The following is a 19371-nucleotide window of genomic DNA, read 5'->3' on the forward strand; positions in this document are numbered from 1 at the left end:
GCATGTGTCCGAGTGATACAAATCACTGTGTGCGCAAGACACACACACACATACACACACACATACAAAAATACAACGCAGACAGAGGGCATGCAGTGCGTAAACCGGAGAAGCACGGCCATACACTGCCACGGTACAGCATTACAAAACACAAGAAACGCCCAGAAACGAATCTGGACGTGTGCAAGTTTGTGTTGTTTTGTCGCAAATGGCATGGGCGATGCTGGTTACAAAACAGAATTGTTATGAAAAGGCTGAATTGGAGGTGCTACCAAAACACAGAACACTACCCGAATCCAAAGACCGCCCTTGGGACTTCTGGGTGGGACACGCACCGCACATTACAGCCGGTTGTTGCCATCACTGGCTTTAAATCATGTTGCATGTCTGCAGGATTGTGTGTGCGTGCGTGTGCATGTGTGTTGGTCTTTGGTGTGTCTGTGTATCTATGGGTATGTGTGTTTGTGTGTGTGTGTGAATCTGTGAGTGTGTGTGTGCCTGTGGTATATGTGCTTCTGTGCATGTGTGTCTGTGGGTGTGTGTATTTGTGTGCATGTATGTAGGTAGTGTATTTATGTGTGTGTTTCTGTGTGTATGTGTGTCTAGGGGTTTGTTTATGTGTGTATGTTTTTGTGTGTATGTGCATGTATTGTAAATGAGGTGTTACTAGTGGGCCTGCAGCACTGATTGTGCCATCCACATAAGTGGCCCTTTAAACATGTCAGAGGCCTGCCGCTGCAGCCTCTGTCTGTGCAGTTTTTAGCTGCAATTTGGACCTGGCAAACTGAACCTTTTGCCAGGCCTAAACCTCCTTTTTTAATAAATATATACGTCAGCACTAGGATAGGCCCTACACAGCCCAGAGAGCAGGGTGTGGTGTATTCAAAAAGCTGTACATGTAATTTTAACTTGTACGTGTCCTGGTAGTGAAAAACTCTCAAATCTGTTTTTCACTACTGCAAGCCCAGCTTCTCCCATAGGATAACATTGGGTCACCTTATTACATTCAATAATTGATAACTTTCAACTGGGACCAGGTGGGGCTCCTGAGTTTGGTGTATAAAGAGTTTGAATTTAAAACCCACTTTAAAGGTAGTCATGGTAAAGATTTTCAGTCACAGTTTTGGAAATGCCACTTTTAGAAAGCTGGTCTTTTCTTGTCCCAGCCATTTGGTGCCTGTATCCTGGGTCACATAACTAGCTGTAGCTGTCAGTTAGTCTTTGTGTATTACTCCCAGACAGTGAGAGAAAGCAGTAATAAGTGTTGGCAGGATGGGCTTGATAGTGACTTGATAGTGGGAAGGAACTGTCACCTACCACACTTACACAACACAAAGGCTCTGCCTCAGCATATTTGCAAAGGGGTTCACACCCTTTTGTACCCCCAAACAAACTAGGGCCAGGGCAGGGAGGAAAGATATTCCAAACACCTCTGGGATGGATCGCTCTTGAAACTTATCCTACTTCAAAGCTGGCACCAAGGATAAATATTGGACCCTCAGACCAACTCTTTAGCACACCTCTGGGCCTGTGGAAGATTCAGAAGTGCTGCTATGACGCTGTGCTTCAAGGACACTGCTAGTCTGCTGCCCTGCTGTCCAACTGCCTGTATCTTGAACCCAGGACAACCAGGGTGACTCCGAGGGCTAGCTGGCTGGCCTCCTGATCAGAGTCTGAGGGAGAGAAAAGGCTCCAACCACGTTGAACCCAGCATTTAAGCTCTATCTGCTGTAAGTCCTGCCCTACAAATGATGACACCCCATTCCTAGACCCTTGGAAATGGGCCTGAAGGTACTCTGCCAGTCCAGCTGTGGCCTTTTGGGCAGAACTGATGCAAATACATCTCCTCTCAGCTCTGCATCGGAACCGCAGCTGTGTGACGCATCTCCAAAGCAGGGCCTAACATTGCAGCCTGCAGCTCCTTCTGAACAGCCACTATGCAACGCATCCTCGTCACGAGATCTTGCAATGCTCCTCGACACAGGATCTAAGGCCCTTTGTTCAATGGGCCTAACTTGGTCCCTGTACCCGGCCCGCACTCCATCGTTGCAAGACTAAACTTGTGACTTTGTCCCAGTCCAGCGCAAACAGATAATCACAGCTGTGCTCTGGGCTTTTAAGCAGTATTTCTAATGAAATCTTTACAATTACACATCTCTGGTTCTACTGATTGGCTTTTTGTCAGTTTGATGTCAAATAATGTATTACATTTTACTGTATTTTTCTAAATTAGTGTGGGAATTTTCTTGTGTTGCATTTTGTTTGAAGTGCTGCATAAATACTTTACACATTGCCTCAAAGTTAAACCTGACTGCTTCTGTTCTAAGCTCACAGAAGGTTAATGCACAGGTGAATTTGGGGTTTGCTTGTGTTTCACACTGACAGAGATTGTGGTTGCTGCTTGACCGGGGTTTCACATCCCTCAACCAACAACCCCATTTCCTACAGTGTGTTTTTGTGTGTGTGCCTGTGAATATTTGTATTTGTGTGTGTGTCATTGTCTATGTGTCTGTGTGTGGGGGGTATGTGTGTGATTGTGTGTATTTTTGTGTGTCTGTGGGTATCTGTGGGCATGTGTGTGTAGCGGGTATTTGTGTTGTGTCTGTTTGTATGCCTGCGTGTGTGTATGTATATACGTATACATACACACAAATGACGGTCTGCAGCTGCACGCTAAGGGCTGTGGTCACTTCAAGTCCATGCGCATCACTCAAACTTACCAAATAGAGGGCCTGATTACAACTTGCAGGAGGTGTTAATCCGTCCCAAAAGTGACGGATATACCACCAGCCGTATTACGAGTTCCATAGGATATAATGGACTCGTAATACGGCTGGTGGTATATCCGTCACTTTTGGGATGGATTAACACCTTCCTCCAAAGTTGTAATCAGGCCTAGAGTGTGTAAACGAGGATGAGCCCTGGGTTTGCTGCCAGAGCTTTAGGATTTGTCATCAGGGTTTATCATGCAAATGTCATGAACCTCACTGACGAAGCGCTAGGTGAGGACAAGTCCGCTTCCTGTGCACCAGAAGACACTCGCAGTGTGGACTGAAACACCCTTAGAAAAGCCAGGAAAACAATGAGAGTTCCTCAGAGTTCAAAAACGCATCAGACAACATCTGTGACAGCTCACACATACACATGTGCACATGTCTGCCATGCACATGTATGAAATACTACAAAAAGCCAGAGGCTGCAGCCTTTATATGCTAGTGGTATACATGGTGTACAGCTGCACTCACAACACGCATGTATAAATCACGATGTACATCTGAAAGCTGCAGCATGTGTTTGTAATATTGTATTACATGTGGTGCCGTGATGCAGGCCGTGGTCTCTGTCACACACATGTATGAAGCATGACACACAGCTGAAACCTATAACATGTGTTTGTTATGTTGTTAGTGGTATAAACTGCGCAGAGCTGCAGGCCGTGCACTCTGTCACACACATGTATGAAGCATGACACACAGCTGAAACCTGTAACATGTGTTTGTTATATTGTAAGTGGTATAAACTGTGCATAGCTGCTCACGGTGCACTGCATCTCTCACATACACATATAAAGCATGACACACAGCTGAGACCTGTAACCTGTGTTTGTTATATTGTAAGCGGTATAAACTGCACAAAGGATTTGACAGTGCACGCTATCTGTCAGGCACATGTATGAAGCATGACGCACAGCCGAAGCCTGTAACCTGTGTTTGTTATATTGTCAGTGGTATAAACTGTGCAGCGGTGCAGGCTGGGCACTGCATTTGTCACACACATGTATGAAGCACGACATGCCAAAATCTATAGTCTGTGTTTCCTATAAATAGTACATACTCGATGAGCAGCAGGCCGTGCACCGTCATGGAACATGACATACAGCCCAAGGCTGTTTGTGATGTCTAAGTGGTCAGTCCTGTGAAGAGCTGCAAATTCTACACTTTGTCTGCCACACACATGTATGAAACATTGCACTCAGCCGGAGACAACAGTCTACGTGTGCTATATTGTAATTACTACATACTGTGTGTAACTGGAGGCCTTGCACTGTGTGTGCAACACACATGAATGAAACATGACACACAGGCTAAGCCATAAGTCTATGTGTGTTATATTGTAAATAATAAATATCTTGAGGAGCTGCTTGCCTTGCACATACATGTATGAAACATGGTACACAGCGTTAGACAGAAGTTGACTACTGTAGGTATTACATACTCTGCAGAGCTGCAGGCCTTACAGTGAGTGTGGAAAATACATACATGAAACATGACATTCAGCCGAAGACAGTAGTCTACTGTATGTACTACAGTCGAAGTACTCCGTACTGTGCAGGGCTGTAGACCTTGCACTGTGTGTGCAACACACATGTATGAAACACGAAGTGTATAGTCTGTGTTCATAATACTGTAAATATTTTTCATACGGCAGACCTTGCACTTTGTATCCAATGCACATGTATGAAACATGACTCACAGGTAAAGACAGTAGCCTGTGTTTGTTATGTTGTATCACATGCGTCGTAGACCTGCAGACCTTGCACTTTGTATCCAATGCACATGTATGAAACATGACACACAGCTAAAGACAGTAGCCTGTGTTTGTTATGCTGTACCACATGCGTCGTAGACCTGCAGACCTTGCACTTTGTATCCAATGCACATGTATGAAACATGACACACAGCTAAAGACAGTAGCCTGTGTTTGTTATGCTGTACCACATACGTCGTAGAGCTGCAGACCTTGCACTCTGTATCCAATGCACATGTATGAAACATGACACACAGCTAAAGACAGTATCCTGTGTTTGTTATGCTGTACCACATACGTCGTAGAGCTGCAGGCCTTGCACTCTGTATCCAATGCACATGTATGAAACATGACACACAGCTAAAGACAGTATCCTGTGTTTGTTATGCTGTACCACATACGTCGTAGAGCTGCAGGCCTTGCACTCTGTATCCAATGCACATGTATGAAACATGACACACAGCTAAAGACAGTATCCTGTGTTTGTTATGCTGTACCACATACGTCGTAGAGCTGCAGACCTTGCACTTTGTATCCAATGCACATGTATGAAACATGACTCACAGGTAAAGACAGTAGCCTGTGTTTGTTATGCTGTACCACATACGTCGTAGAGCTGCAGGCCTTGCACTCTGTATCCAATGCACATGTATGAAACATGACACACAGCTAAAGACAGTATCCTGTGTTTGTTATGCTGTACCACATACGTCGTAGAGCTGCAGACCTTGCACTTTGTATCCAATGCACATGTATGAAACATGACACACAGCTAAAGACAGTAGCCTGTGTTTGTTATGCTGTACCACATGCGTCGTAGACCTGCAGACCTTGCACTCTGTATCCAATGCACATGTATGAAACATGACACACAGCTAAAGACAGTATCCTGTGTTTGTTATGTTGTATCACATGCGTCGTAGAGCTGCAGGCCTTGCACTCTGTATCCAATGCACATGTATGAAACATGACACACAGCTAAAGACAGTATCCTGTGTTTGTTATGCTGTACCACATACGTCGTAGAGCTGCAGACCTTGCACTTTGTATCCAATGCACATGTATGAAACATGACTCACAGGTAAAGACAGTAGCCTGTGTTTGTTATGCTGTACCACATACGTCGTAGAGCTGCAGGCCTTGCACTCTGTATCCAATGCACATGTATGAAACATGACACACAGCTAAAGACAGTATCCTGTGTTTGTTATGCTGTACCACATACGTCGTAGAGCTGCAGACCTTGCACTTTGTATCCAATGCACATGTATGAAACATGACACACAGCTAAAGACAGTAGCCTGTGTTTGTTATGCTGTACCACATGCGTCGTAGACCTGCAGACCTTGCACTCTGTATCCAATGCACATGTATGAAACATGACACACAGCTAAAGACAGTATCCTGTGTTTGTTATGTTGTATCACATGCGTCGTAGAGCTGCAGGCCTTGCACTCTGTATCCAATGCACATGTATGAAACATGACACACAGCTAAAGACAGTATCCTGTGTTTGTTATGCTGTACCACATACGTCGTAGAGCTGCAGGCCTTGCACTCTGTATCCAATGCACATGTATGAAACATGACACACAGCTAAAGACAGTATCCTGTGTTTGTTATGTTGTATCACATGCGTCGTAGAGCTGCAGGCCTTGCACTCTGTATCCAATGCACATGTATGAAACATGACACACAGCTAAAGACAGTATCCTGTGTTTGTTATGCTGTACCACATACGTCGTAGAGCTGCAGGCCTTGCACTCTGTATCCAATGCACATGTATGAAACATGACACACAGCTAAAGACAGTAGCCTGTGTTTGTTATGCTGTACCACATGCGTCGTAGACCTGCAGACCTTGCACTTTGTCTACAACACACATAAAACACAGCAAAAGGTGTAGGCTGTGTTTGCTCTGAATGCATAAACATTGTTTAACATGCCATGTCATTGTAAAACGCGAGGCATTCAATGAAGTGTGTCAGTAAAAAAACCTCAAACTTCCCCTACAAAATCTATAAAAACCTAAAGGTTGTGATAGCTGTGAAAACCGACTCCCGCGGTGCACTGCTCGTGTTCTCACCCAGGACATCCCCAATTACTACTTTATGACGTCAATGATGACATCATACTCGAGAACACCGAGAGAACCATTGATGCTTTCCACATTAGGGAGTGAGGATGCTCATGGGTAGCAGGTTTAGACCCATGGGCACACAGGTGCTTAGATGCGCACACCGGCTCCAGGCTTGGAAGCATGTGCTTAGCATGAGCACACAGGTGTTCTACAAGGCACATAGGTTCTGGGGCTTGGACAAATAAGTTCTTAGCATGAGCAAAGAGATGCTCTACACAGATACATGACACATAGGCTCTGGGCTTGGAAGCATGGACATTTTGGTGCTTAGCATGAGCACAGAGGTGCTCTACACGGATATATGACACATAGGTCCTGGGCTTGGATGCATGGACACATAGGTGCTCAGCATGACCAAACAGGTGCTCTACAAAGCTATGTGGCACATAGGTTCCAGGCTCGGATGCATGGATACATAGGTGCTTAGCATGAGCCAAGAGGGCTCTACACAGATACATGACACATAGGTTTCAAGCATGGACGCATGGATACTTAGAATCTCAGCATGACCAAACAGGCGCTCTACACAGATACATGACACATGGGTTCTGGGCTTGGATGCATGGACACATAGCTGCTCAGCATGACAAACAGGTACTCTACACAGATACATGACACATAGGTTCCAGGCTCGGATGCATGGGCACATAGCTGCTCAGCATGACAAACAGGTGGTCTACATAGATACATGACACATCATAGGCACTGGCCTTGGAAGCATGGACACAAAGGTACTAAGCATGAGCATCGAAGTGGTGCACATAGCTACATGACACAAGGGTGTCATGTAGCTTGGACGCATAGACACATAGGTGCTTAGCATGAGCACACAGGTACTCTACACGGATACGTGACACATAGGTTCCCGGCATAGACACATAGATGTAAAGCATGAGCAAAGAGGTGCTCTACACGGCTACATGATACATAGGTTCCGGCCATGGACGCATGGACATATAGCAGCTCAGCATGACTCTACACAGATACACATAGGCTCTGGGCTTGGACGCATAGGTGCTTAGCATGAGCACACACAGGTGCTCTACACGGCTACATGACACATAGGTTCCGGCCATGGACGCATGGACACACAGAAGCTCAGCATGACTCTACACAGATACACATAGGTTCTGGGCTTGGACACATAGGTGCTCAGCATTGGCACAGAAGTACATGACACATAGGTTACGGGCTTGGACACATATGTTCTAGGCTTGGGCCCGAGCTAAGCTCAGCTACATATATCCAAAGGTGAATGCTTTGATATGTTACCACGCACAGGCGGTTGACTTAGGACCATGACTGCTGCTCTTGCTCACATGGCTTCTGGGCTGGCACATACTACTGGGGATTTGAGTACATCAACACATATGTGATAATACTGAGACATGTACTAGGCTTAAATACATACCTTACTAATCTGCTTTGAAATGTAGTTTTACCGATGGGCGCACAGGTTGCAGGCATGGGCACGGGAGGAGCGAATCTCCAACAAATGTATGAGTGTTAAGTAATACTACTGTAGTACTTGTGCAGAACTCCAGCAGTTCTCTTGTAGTACCCTCTGTAGTACTCATTTAGTACGCTAGTAGTACTTCCACTGTACTTGTGTAGTGCTCGTGTATTACTCCCATAGAACTCATGTGGTACTCCAGTAGTGCTCCAGTAGTGCTTCTATAATACTCATGTGGTACTCTAGTAGTACTCATGTGGTGCTTCTGTATTATTCATGTACTACTCCAGTAGTACTCCTGTAGTACTCACATAGCACTCATGTGCTACTCCAGTAGCACTTCAGTAGTACTTTTGTACTACTACAGTAGTACTGCTGCAATACTTCTGTAGTACTCATGTAGTACTCCTCCGAGTACTGTTAAATCCCATGGTGAATTGGCTCCTAAACATAAAATTTGATTCAGAAGTATTCATACATGGCTACTGCAAATGGAAAGGACTGTTCCCCCTTTGCGTGTTTTCTGATAGGGAGTATGACCTTTCAGGTCCAAGTGACGTAGGTATTTATGGGTGTTTATGGGGTCAGTTAGCCTTGGCCCTCAGCTTGTAGACGTCGTTGGTAGACCCTTATTACCACAATGATATGTCACTCTAGCAAGACAAGTTATGAAACAGTGTAGCCCATGCACACACTCCACTGTTCTGCAAATGGCCCCAGCCCCGACCCCCAGAGGCGCGCGCGGGCCCAGGCCCCTTACCTTGCAGTCTCCCACGCAGGATCTCACCGAGTACTCCTGGGACTGCAAGTACTTGTCCAACACCGAGTCGAACTCCTCGTACTTTTCCTGAGCATGCTGGTCCAGCCTCTGGTAGGCCCTGAGGCAGCCGCCGCACACCTCGCCCTCCATGGGCCCCGCGGGGGAGGACGACAAGGAGGCGGCGGCCGCAGAGAAGTCCCGCATGAGGCTATCGAGGCTGCAGTCCAGGCTCTCCGGGGCGGCCATCCCCAGCAAGATGTCCGCCATGCTGTAGGAGTCGCAGAAGGGGAGGCTGAAGTTGCGGAAGTAGGCCTTCAAGAAGTTCCTCTTGGAGGAGAAGGAGAAGACGGACGAGGTGGGGGCCGAGGGGGGCGACAGGGCCTCCCACAGTCTCTGCAGGGAGTACAATTTGGTGCAAGCTGAGTCCAAGGGGGCCCCGGGACAGGGCAGGGTGTGGGGGGCAGCAGCAGCGGCGGGCCTACTCAGGTTGCCCAGAAAGAGGGGTTCACAGAGTGAGTTCCGGTTGGATGGGGTCCCTGCGCCCAGAAGGGCCTCGTGCGCCAGGCCCCGGGCTTTATCGCGCTGCCTGGTCCCGGTGCAGAGCCAGAGCCGGTCAGAGAGCAGGGCGGTGAGGAAGAGGAGGTAGGCCGGGGACAGGCGCCATCGCTGCGCCCGCTCGGGGCCGGTGCGGGGCGCTTCACTCTCTCGGGGGTCGCGGCAGATTCTCAAGGCAGCCTCATCTTCCCTTGGAAACATCCAAGTGCCACTGATCATATTTTAGGGGGTGCAGGCAGCGGGCGGTCTCTGGTGGGGTCCTTCCCCTGTCCCCGCCGCCACCACCTTGTGTTGTTTAGTCCTGGTGGGTATATCTCTGGGCCTTCCCTCCCCCCCGGCCGGTGCGCCCTCCTTCTCCACGATGTCACCTACCTGGCCTGGTGGGGGGCATCATGGCGGGGAGGGCTGGAATTGTCCAGGGGACAGAGGCCCTCCCCACTCCACCAGAGCCTGACGTGCCCCACTCTCAGGTGGTTAGCATCCATTCATGGTCGTGCGCCAGGAGGTGGCACCTGGGGGGCAGCAGAAGAAGGCGCGGGGGTGCCAACCCCGAGGAACAGCCACCGTGAAATCATCAGTGCCAGGACACCCACCCCGTCTGGTGGGGGGCTCCAGCCATACTGAAAGAACAAACCCTCCCACCCCACCCACCGAGCAGCCCTTAGCTCCAGGCAGGTGCCGTGGTGGTCATCCCGAGGCCGCTCCGGGGGTCACCATCATACAGAAGTCTATCGAGTCCTTTTCTGGCCCTCAGCCGGCTCTCCGGGTGGGCTCCAGCGTGTATCTCCGGCCTGTAGTCCCCCTGCACCCGGTATCCCAAGTGTAAACACCCCGGTGCGCAACAGCCGCTGGTCTTCAGTACATCCAGGCACCCCTGAGGTACCCCGAGCCCCTCTTCTTGCTGTAGCGTCCAGCTCAAGCGCCTCGAGGCAGGACCAGCACCACCCACCCTTCCTAATGGTGCCCAGGCCTTGCAAGGCGCCTGGTATCAGGAGAAGCCCTCCTCACTGAGGGCCGAAACCTTGTGTGTGGTGGTCCTGTGCGCACCAGGCCTCAACCAGCCGGGCTCATAGTGGCGTGGACATCATGGTGGTCCCTGCGGCCCCTCAAGGAGCTCATTCGCCGCTCACCGTCTACAGGCCATCAGCTGCCACGGCCTCTGGTGCCCACAGCCCCTCACGGTTCACCCTCTCCAGACCCTCGTGTTTTTCCTCAGAACCCCGTGTCTGTGCGACGTGTCTCCGGCTCCTCCCCCACTCGATATCCGCGGCGGAGAGACCCCGGTCCTTCGCATCTCCTGAATGTGGGTGTGGGCTCCGGGCACCTCTTGGCTCTGAGCTGCTCCTGGTGCCCTCTATCCCGCCGGTCAGGGGCCCCCTTGCGCCCCAGTTCCTCCCGGAGTGTCCCCCTCTTCCCTGGAGCAGTCCACAGGTCTTCACAGACGGGCTCGGTCTCCTCTGGACCTCCTCATCAGAGCACTCGGGGCTACTCTGCCCCCTTGTGGTGCCTGGCGCTCTGCTCCTCGGCAGCACTCAGGCTGTGCCAGACAGCCTCAGCAGCATCCCCTGGTCCTCTGCTGCACCAGTGCCGTGCCTGGTACCTCTGCCTGGTCTCGGTGGGCCCCCTCTCTGTGTCCCCAACTCACTGTTTCCTAGTCCTCTTCTTAGGGGCTGTCTCTTGATGGCCCATCACCCTGCAGGCTGGGGTCTCTTCTTTCCCATGCTCTCCCATCTGGGCTCTCCTCTCGGCTCTCTCGCGTTCTCGCTCTTCTTCTCTCCCTCTCTCTCTCTTCTTTTCACCTCCTCCTCTTCCTCCGCCCGCCTTTCTCCCACCCACTTGTTTCAATCTGTCGCCATCTTCAGCTGTGCAAAGAACACCTTGAGAGATCCATCAAAAAAGAGAGGCAGAGACATGCGCGTGCCCGACGGCGCGTCCCCGTCGCCGTGAACGAGCACCGGCTCTCCGCTCGTGGTTTGACAATAGTGCCCCTGCCCCCCCTCCCTTCATTCACCCCGTGCCGAGCTTCATTCATGTGGTGTGCGCTCATTCAGTCTGCAGTCCCTCCTCCCCCAGCGCAGCCCCCACCCAGGTCCCTACGCCGCCAATCACATGTGCACACACTGGAGCCTTTTAATGGGGAGGCTGGGGCAGCCATGCCCCGCGTCTGGGGCTTGCAATGGGGCCTGAGATAATGGGGTGCTGCATCCCCTCTATAGCGCACTGGCTTGGGGGTTTCCTCAGCTCACCAGCTCCAGACATCATGTGCCATGCGGCCCCACAAACACCGCAAGCCCCCCTGCACCCCCAAACGTAGTGCTAAGCAGCTCCCCAAATTACCCTGTGCCAAGTCAATACCCCAGACCTTCTGTACCAGGCGGCTCCCCATAGCACCGTCTGCAAGCAGGTGACGACTAGCGCCTAAGGGTCAACAGCGCCCCAAAACACCACGTACCTCGTGACCTCAAACCTGGTGCAGTCCTCCTACCCTCCCGTGCGACGCGCCACTCCTGACATCCTGTGCCAAGCGCCCCATTGTAATACCAGTGCGAAGAAGCTACCCAAAACACAACGTCTCATTTGGTGCACCCCAAACATACACCAGGCATCGCCCTGCTCTTACACCCCCCTTCTTGCAGTTTCCCAAACTTTATGGGCAACGTGGCTTATGAAACACCCCGTGCCAAGCAATCCCACACACATTATATGCAGTGGCGTAACGAAACGTGAGCCCCCCCTGCAAAGTACACGGCGGGCCCCCTCCAGACTCACAGGAGCCTTCAGACGGGTACTGTGCTCAGGGGGGCCCTGGAGGTCCCCCCCACCCCAGCACCGCGGGGTTTCGGAGCCCTTTGTTACCCCCCTGGTTCTGTGCCAAGCAGTTTATCCGAACACCCAATGCCATACAGCCGCCCCCCCCCCCCCCCCAAACGTCTTTGAGAACTCCCTGTGCGGATCAACTTCCCTTAACACCTGATGCCAACAGTTCTGATAAGCGGAACCCCAGAAATCCTGCCCTGATTCCTGAAATACCCCGTGCGAAGCGCCTGATGCCCCTGACTGTGCCAGGCAGCTCACGCCGTGGTTAGTTTCCGCTGGCTAGTTGGAACAGTTTGATGACTGAGTCCTGGACTTTGGCCATAATCTTCTTCGTGCTCGCTGTTGTAATTTCTGACCCGTGGAGCAGGTCTGCGAGATTTAATTTGACTCACTTGCATAGCAGCCGCGGTTTTCTTCATTTTTTCTAATCAGTCTTACTTCTGTCGACAGCGCCACATGTCTACCTTCAGTTCTTGTCCCGGTGACGACCTTAGGTTACTGGGGTCGAAACGACGTCGACAATTGAAGCAGCGAATTATGGCCTTTGATATACTACATCCGATGTATTCACGAACCTTCCCACATTGTTTATGTAGTAAAATCTTCCAGGCGTGGCCCACACTCTGGTTTCTTGCTCTGTCCTCGGTTTGTGCTTCACGTGCGCAGAGCCCTCGGGGTCATCCGTTGTCACTCACTGCACTTGTTCTACATACATGTGGATGCTGTCATGGTCATGTGTCCAAATCCCTGCCTCCTGCTTGTGTTCTTGACTTTCCTTGTATATTATGTTGTTTAAATTATGATTTCAATTGATACCAGTTGAGACATCGTTGAAGATACCAGGTAGTCCCCCCCAAAAAAAACAGCTAGCCCAGCATCCCTACAGAGCCCCCCCTGGACAAGAAACTTCACAAACACCAAGTGACAAGAGGCTTCCCTAAACATTTGGTGCCAAGCCCCCACCCCGAAAAACACATGCCAAGCAGCTCCCCAAAACACCACTAGCCCAGCAGAGCACCCCTGGACAAGCAACTTCACAAACACCAAGTGATGAGAAGCTTCCCTAGGCATTCGGTGTCAAGACCCCACCCCAAAAAACACCACATGCCAAGCAGCTCCCCAAAACACACCAACGAGCAGTTTGCCAAACCAGCCGCTGGCCAGCAGTGTCCCTCATACTGGGCATGCGTGGACCGCTTGAACGAATCTCAGCCACAGGTGGCCACTGCCAGCTCGGGCCTGGAAGTTTCCATTGGAGCAGGACTAAGGCTGATTTGCATAAGGCTGCTTCCTGTCTGTAGCGGAAGGATGAACAAAAAATGTAGTGGAATGCGACCGGAGTAATTACCAGTGGCTGAAATTAATTCAAGCATTCAACCAGTCACTATTTTTTTTTTTTTCGTGAGCCACTGCACGTGGGCTCTGTGCATTGCCCTACTTGGGTTCCACGCTCACCGTGTCATAGGCCTCAAGTTGCACCTTACAAACGAGGCCCAACAAAACACAACCCTGTCTGCTGTTGGTTTTGTGTCCGGCCAGAGGGGACCTAGCGTGGCCTGACTGGGCTTAACTGTTCCTCTTGGGCCAAGACCAGGGCTGATTTGCATACATGTGGGGTCTGTCTGTAGTGAACACGAACATGCTTGAAACGTGGCCCGGAGTCATTACCAATGGCTGAAAGGCATTGAAGCATTCCACCCATCTCCTGCCTGTGTTGTTAGTCAGTCTTTCTAGGTGCAACAGGTGTGCCCAGTGGTGGGTCCCTTGCGCGCTGTGCACCAGACTCAAGTTGCAACACCGATGATGTGCCACAGGACAGAGACTAGTTTGGGGTTGCTTTGGTCCTGGTGAGCATCGTGTGGCACCGTGGCTCATCTGCAAAACATGATCCCTGTCTGGAGTGACACTGAGCAAAAAACAAGGGACTGTAATGCAGCTCAGAGTTATTAAAATTGGCTGAGATTAATTCAGACATCCCACCCGTCAGTTTTATATTTCGATGCCCTACGAGGGGAGGCTGAAAGGGTCTGAGGTCGCTGTTGCTCCTGCCCAGAGTGCACAGAACGTGGCATGGCAGTTCCAACTGGCCTGTCTCTACTGGGGCAGGCTAGTGCTCATTTGCATAAGGGTTGTCCCTGTTTGTATTGTCACAGTGAGAAAAAAAGCTGATGGACTGTAATTCACCCCAGAGTAATTAACAGTGTCTAGGATTGACTCGAATATTCCACCCATCACTTCCTTGTTCTCAGCAGATCCCCACAGCACCATTGGCCAGAAACCCATCCCAAGCCTTGTGTTCAGCAGCATCCAAAAACGATTATTCCTCGGTGGTACCTAAATACCCAGTGTAGGGAGGTCCACAAAGCACTTTTCCAAGCATCTTCCCAAAGACCACCCTCATCCTATAACCCCCTCAAGCCCCTCCCCAGAGTACCCCGGCCAAAGTGGCACACAAACAGGCCATGGCCGGCGGCAGAAGGATTCGGGCTGTGCTGAGGAGCCCCTAAACATGTACACCCAGAAACTCACGCACAACTCCTTGCACCCTCAGCTCCTTAAATGTCCGGTGCCAGCAGCTTCCCCAAAACACACTGTGCCCGGCGGATTCCTAAAAATACACCGTGCCAAGCGGCTTCCCCAAAACACACTGTGCCCAGCAACTTCCCCAAAATACACTGTGCCCAGCAACTTCCCCAAAATACACTGTGCCCAGCAACCTCCCCAAAATGCACTGTGCTCAGCAGCTTCCCCAAAACACACTGTGCCCGGCGGATTCCTAAAAAAACACCGTGCCAAGCGGCTTCCACAAAACACACTGTGCCCAGCAACTTCCCCAAAATACACTGTGCCCAGCGGCTTCCTGAAAATACACTGTGCCTGGCGGATTCCTCAAAACACATTGTGCCAAGCAGCTTCCCCAAAACACACTGTGCCAAGCAACTTCCCCAAAACACACTGTACCAAGCGGCTTCCTCAAAACACATTGTGCCAAGCAGCTTCCTAAAAACACATTGTGCCCAGCAGCTTCCTCAAAACACACTGTGCCCAGCGGCTTCCCCAAAATACACTGTGCCCATCGGCTTCTCCAAAATACACTGCCAAGCAATTTCCCCAAAATACACTGTGCCCAGCAACTTCCCCAAAATACACTGTGCCCAGCAGATTCCCTAAATACACTGTGTCCAGCAGCTTCCTCAAAATACACTGTGCCCACCGGCTTCCTCAAAGTCCACCGTGCCTAGCAGTTCCTCAAAATATACTGTGCCCAGCAGCGTTTCAAAAAACTCCTGTCCATTGCTCTCAAAAGCACCGTTTACAAGGCAGCTCCCCTGAACACCCTGTGCCAGGCAACTGCCCCCAAACACCCTGTGCCAGGCTATTGCCCCATACACCCTGCGGTTGGAAACTTCCCCCAAACACCCTGTGGCAGGCAGCTGACTCCAACCACCCCGTGCAGGCCTGCTGCCAAAGCAACCTGTGCCAGGTAGCTTCTCTAAGCACCCTGGGCTTCTAGGCTCCTATGAATATCCGGGACTCAGCAATTTTTAAAGACAATCTGTGCCATGCAGACCCCAGCCTCTACGTCAATGCACCCTCCGCTAAGAAACTCCCCGATGGTGCGCGCCCTGGTGCAGGTGGTGGGCACTGACACCCACCATAGGGGCTACACTTATTTTTAACCAACGATCTTTGACCCAGAGCAGGAGAGAGCAGAGAAGAAAAGGAACTGCAAGAGTGAGGTAAGGAACTAGAAAGTGATGGGTGGTGGTAGAAAGGGGCACGGGGTTGGCATCAGAACCGGGCAGCCTTAGTGATGAGCAGCCTCTGCATTTAGCAGCATCGGCGGTGGACTCCTTAGAGCATCTCCGGGCCCTTGTATTTATTACATTTGTAACAAATTAGGCAGCGCCTTGAAACCCAGCTAGCTCCCCCAAATTTCAGCAAAACACTCAACGTCTAACAGGGCTGCCGAAGCACCTTGAGCCCTCCATCTGCACGAGGACAGCATGCGCCTAGCAACCCGGCGCCTAGCCGCTTTACCAGCAAGAGAACACATTATGCGCCTAGCAACCCGGCGCCTAGCCGCTTTACCAGCACGAGGATAGCATGCGCCTAGCAGCCCGGCGCCTAGCCGCTTTACCAGCACGAGATCAGCATGCACCTAGCAACCCGGCGCCTAGCCGCTTTACCAGAACATTCAGTGCCCGGCACGAGAACAGCATGCACCTAGCAACCCGGCGCCTAGCCGCTTTACCAGCACGAGAACAGCATGCGCCTAGCAACCCGTCGCCTAGCCGCTTTATCAGCACATTCTGTACCCGGCACGAGAACAACATGCGCCTAGCAACCCTGCGCCTAGCCGCTTTACCAACACGAGGACAGCATGCACCTAGCAACCCGGCGCCTAGCCGCTTTACCAGCACATTCTGTGCCCGGCACGAGAACAGCATGCGCCTAGCAACCTGGCGCCTAGCCGCTTTGCCAGCAGATTCTGCGCCATAGCGCTTCCAAGAAGTACCCTGTTAGGCTCCCGCTTAAATATTTTCCCTCCTCCCCCTATAAATGCTCCTGCTTCGCCATTATCAATACAACAATCAGTCAATCGATATATCAGTCACGCATTAATTCCCTCCATTATTTAACCCTCCCGATTCCCCACTCCCCTACAGCCAGACCCTATACATTGACATTCAAAGGCCCCTCATAAAGCACGCGCCTACACTGAAGGAGCAAAGCCTCAGCCCTGCATCAAATACCTCTCCCCGAAGCCTTAAATTCACCCCTCCCCCCAATATCCAACCCCCCTATAGTCTTCAGGGTCCCCACTTCACAAGTGCCCCATCCATCATCACAAATACCCCATGCACTGGACACCCCCGCAATAACAATCAACCTCCCCTCATAATCTTCAACTCGCATGTTGATCTCCCCCTCCCCCCACACCTCGTTTTCAGTTTTAGGGTCACCCCTGGTGCGTATGCGCCTTTTTCGTGTGAGGGGTTTGAGGCTCGAGGAGAGACGGCGGCTAGAGGCAGTGAGGCGGGGTGGGCTGGTGCCGAGGGGAGCCCCCAGTCTGCAGAGAGGAGGCGGGGGTGGGGGGGAGTGGGGGAGGGGTGCTGAAGACAGACCCCAGGCAGGGGGACGGCCAGGGATGCTTCATGATAACTCCCCACTCTGGGCAGATGAAGGGGGTCTGGTGCTGAGAACAGCTCCAGGCTGGGGAGGGGGAGCAGGCCGGGGTGAGGGGGTGCAGGTGGTTGGTGCTGAAGAACAGGTCCATGCAAGGAAGAAGGGGGTGGTGTTGAAGTACAGATCCGGGGGGAGAGGGGAGGCTAGTGCTGAAGGGCAGCGCCTAGAAAGGGAACTGAGGCTAGAGTTGAAGAACGGCGCCTAGACAGGAGAGTGAGGCTACGGCTGAATGACAGCGCCTACATAGCGGACTGAGGCTAGTGCTGAAGGACAGCTCCTAGATTGCAGAGAGAAGCTGGTGGTAGGAATGGGGCTAGTGCTAATAGACAGCGCCTAGACAGGAAGGTGAGGCTAGTGCTTAAGGACAGCGCCTAGACAGGAGAGTGAGGCTAGTGCTGAAGGACAGCGCCTAGAGAGGGAAATGAGGCTAGATCTGAAGGACAGCGCCTAGACCGGAGAGCGATGCTACGGCTGAATGACAGCGCCTACATAGTTAACTCAGGCTAGTGTTAAACTGGTGGTAGGAGTGGGGCTAGTGCTGATAGACAGCGCCTAGACAGGAGAGTGAGGCTAGTTCTGAAGGACAGCGCCTAGACCGGAGAGTGAGGTTAGTGCAGAAGGACAGCCACTAACTAGCGAACTGAGGCTAGTGCTGAAGGACAGCGCCTAGACAGTAGAGTGAGGGTAGTGCTGAAAGACAGCGCCTAGATAGGGAGCTGAGGCTAGTGCTGAAGGACAGCGCCTAGGCAGGAGAGTGAGACGTGCTGTAGGACGGTTCCTGGAAAAGGGGAGAGAAGAAGGTGCTAAAAGATAGCGCCTAACTGAACTCTGCAGGGTAAGTTCATGCGCCAGCCTAAATGAAGTGGCTCCGGGATCTTAACTAACAAGCAGCGCTTTCACACAGACTCTCGGTCCCACAGCGGGTTCCATCCCGCGGGCTGTGGCACACAGCATTACTTCTGCAGCAGCTGCGTTAACCGACCGAGCTACCGCATGAAGCTACGAGGACAATTCCATCCCCTGCAGCCCCTGAACCTGTCGGGCCCGATCAATTCCTAGGCTTCGGCTGCACACCGCTGCATTTCGTTGCCTTTTAAGGGTATTAAAATCGATTTTTCTCCCTGGGCTTCCTGAAATTGCTCATCTTTCTCTCCCCTCGCGCGCGCACACGCAAACACACTCACACACGCACACTCACACACGCATGCACACTTATGCGTGTAGTTCCTCTAGACAGGGAAACAAATCCAATGTGTCTTGTCTTACTGGGAGCTGTGCTTTACATGTACAGGTATCTGCACTTCTTTAATTTTAATGGGAGAGTACCTGCACTTCTCAGCACATCTGAAATATATTTAATGGGAGAGTACCTGCACTTCTCAGCACATCTGAAATATATTTAATGGGAGAGTACCTGCACTTCTCAGCACATCTGAAATATATTTAATGGGAGAGTACCTGCACTTCTCAGCATAGCTGAAATATATTTAATGGGAGAGTAACTGCACTTCTCAACACTGCTGCAATATATTTAATGGGAGAGTACTTACACTTCTCAGCACTGCTGAAAGATATTTAATGGGAGAGTACCTACACTTCTCAGCACTGCTGCAATATATTTAATGGGAGAGTACCTGCACTTCTCAGCACTGCTGCAATATATTTAATGGGAGAGTACCTACACTTCTCAGCACTGCTGCAAGATTTTTAATGGGAGAGTACCTGCACTTCATAGGACCGCTGCAGTACATCTGATGGTAAAGTACCTGCACTCCTCAGTACTGCTGCAATACACTTAATGGTAGAGTATGTGCACTTTTCAGAACGGCTGCAATACACTTAATGGGAGATTACCTGCACTTCTCAGCACTGCTGCACTATATTTAATGGGAGAGTACTGGCACTTCTCAGCACTGCTCCAATATATTT

General features: G+C 51.1%; 1 protein-coding gene across 1 annotated transcript in view; it reads right to left on the reverse strand.

Annotated features, from left to right (window-relative positions):
• Window positions 1-11177, reverse strand: part of NALF2 (NALCN channel auxiliary factor 2) — a 469759-nt gene extending 458582 nt beyond the window's left edge. The window contains exon 1 of the mRNA XM_069209989.1: window positions 8881-11177. Coding sequence (XP_069066090.1) covers window positions 8881-9654 — 774 coding nt within the window. The 5' untranslated portion in view covers window positions 9655-11177. The remainder of the gene's footprint in view (window positions 1-8880) is intronic.
• Between the last annotated feature and the right edge of the window lie 8194 nt (window positions 11178-19371).

Source organism: Pleurodeles waltl, chromosome 2_1 (assembly GCF_031143425.1).
Source record: "Pleurodeles waltl isolate 20211129_DDA chromosome 2_1, aPleWal1.hap1.20221129, whole genome shotgun sequence".
In the NCBI taxonomy this organism is placed as follows: domain Eukaryota; kingdom Metazoa; phylum Chordata; class Amphibia; order Caudata; family Salamandridae; genus Pleurodeles; species Pleurodeles waltl.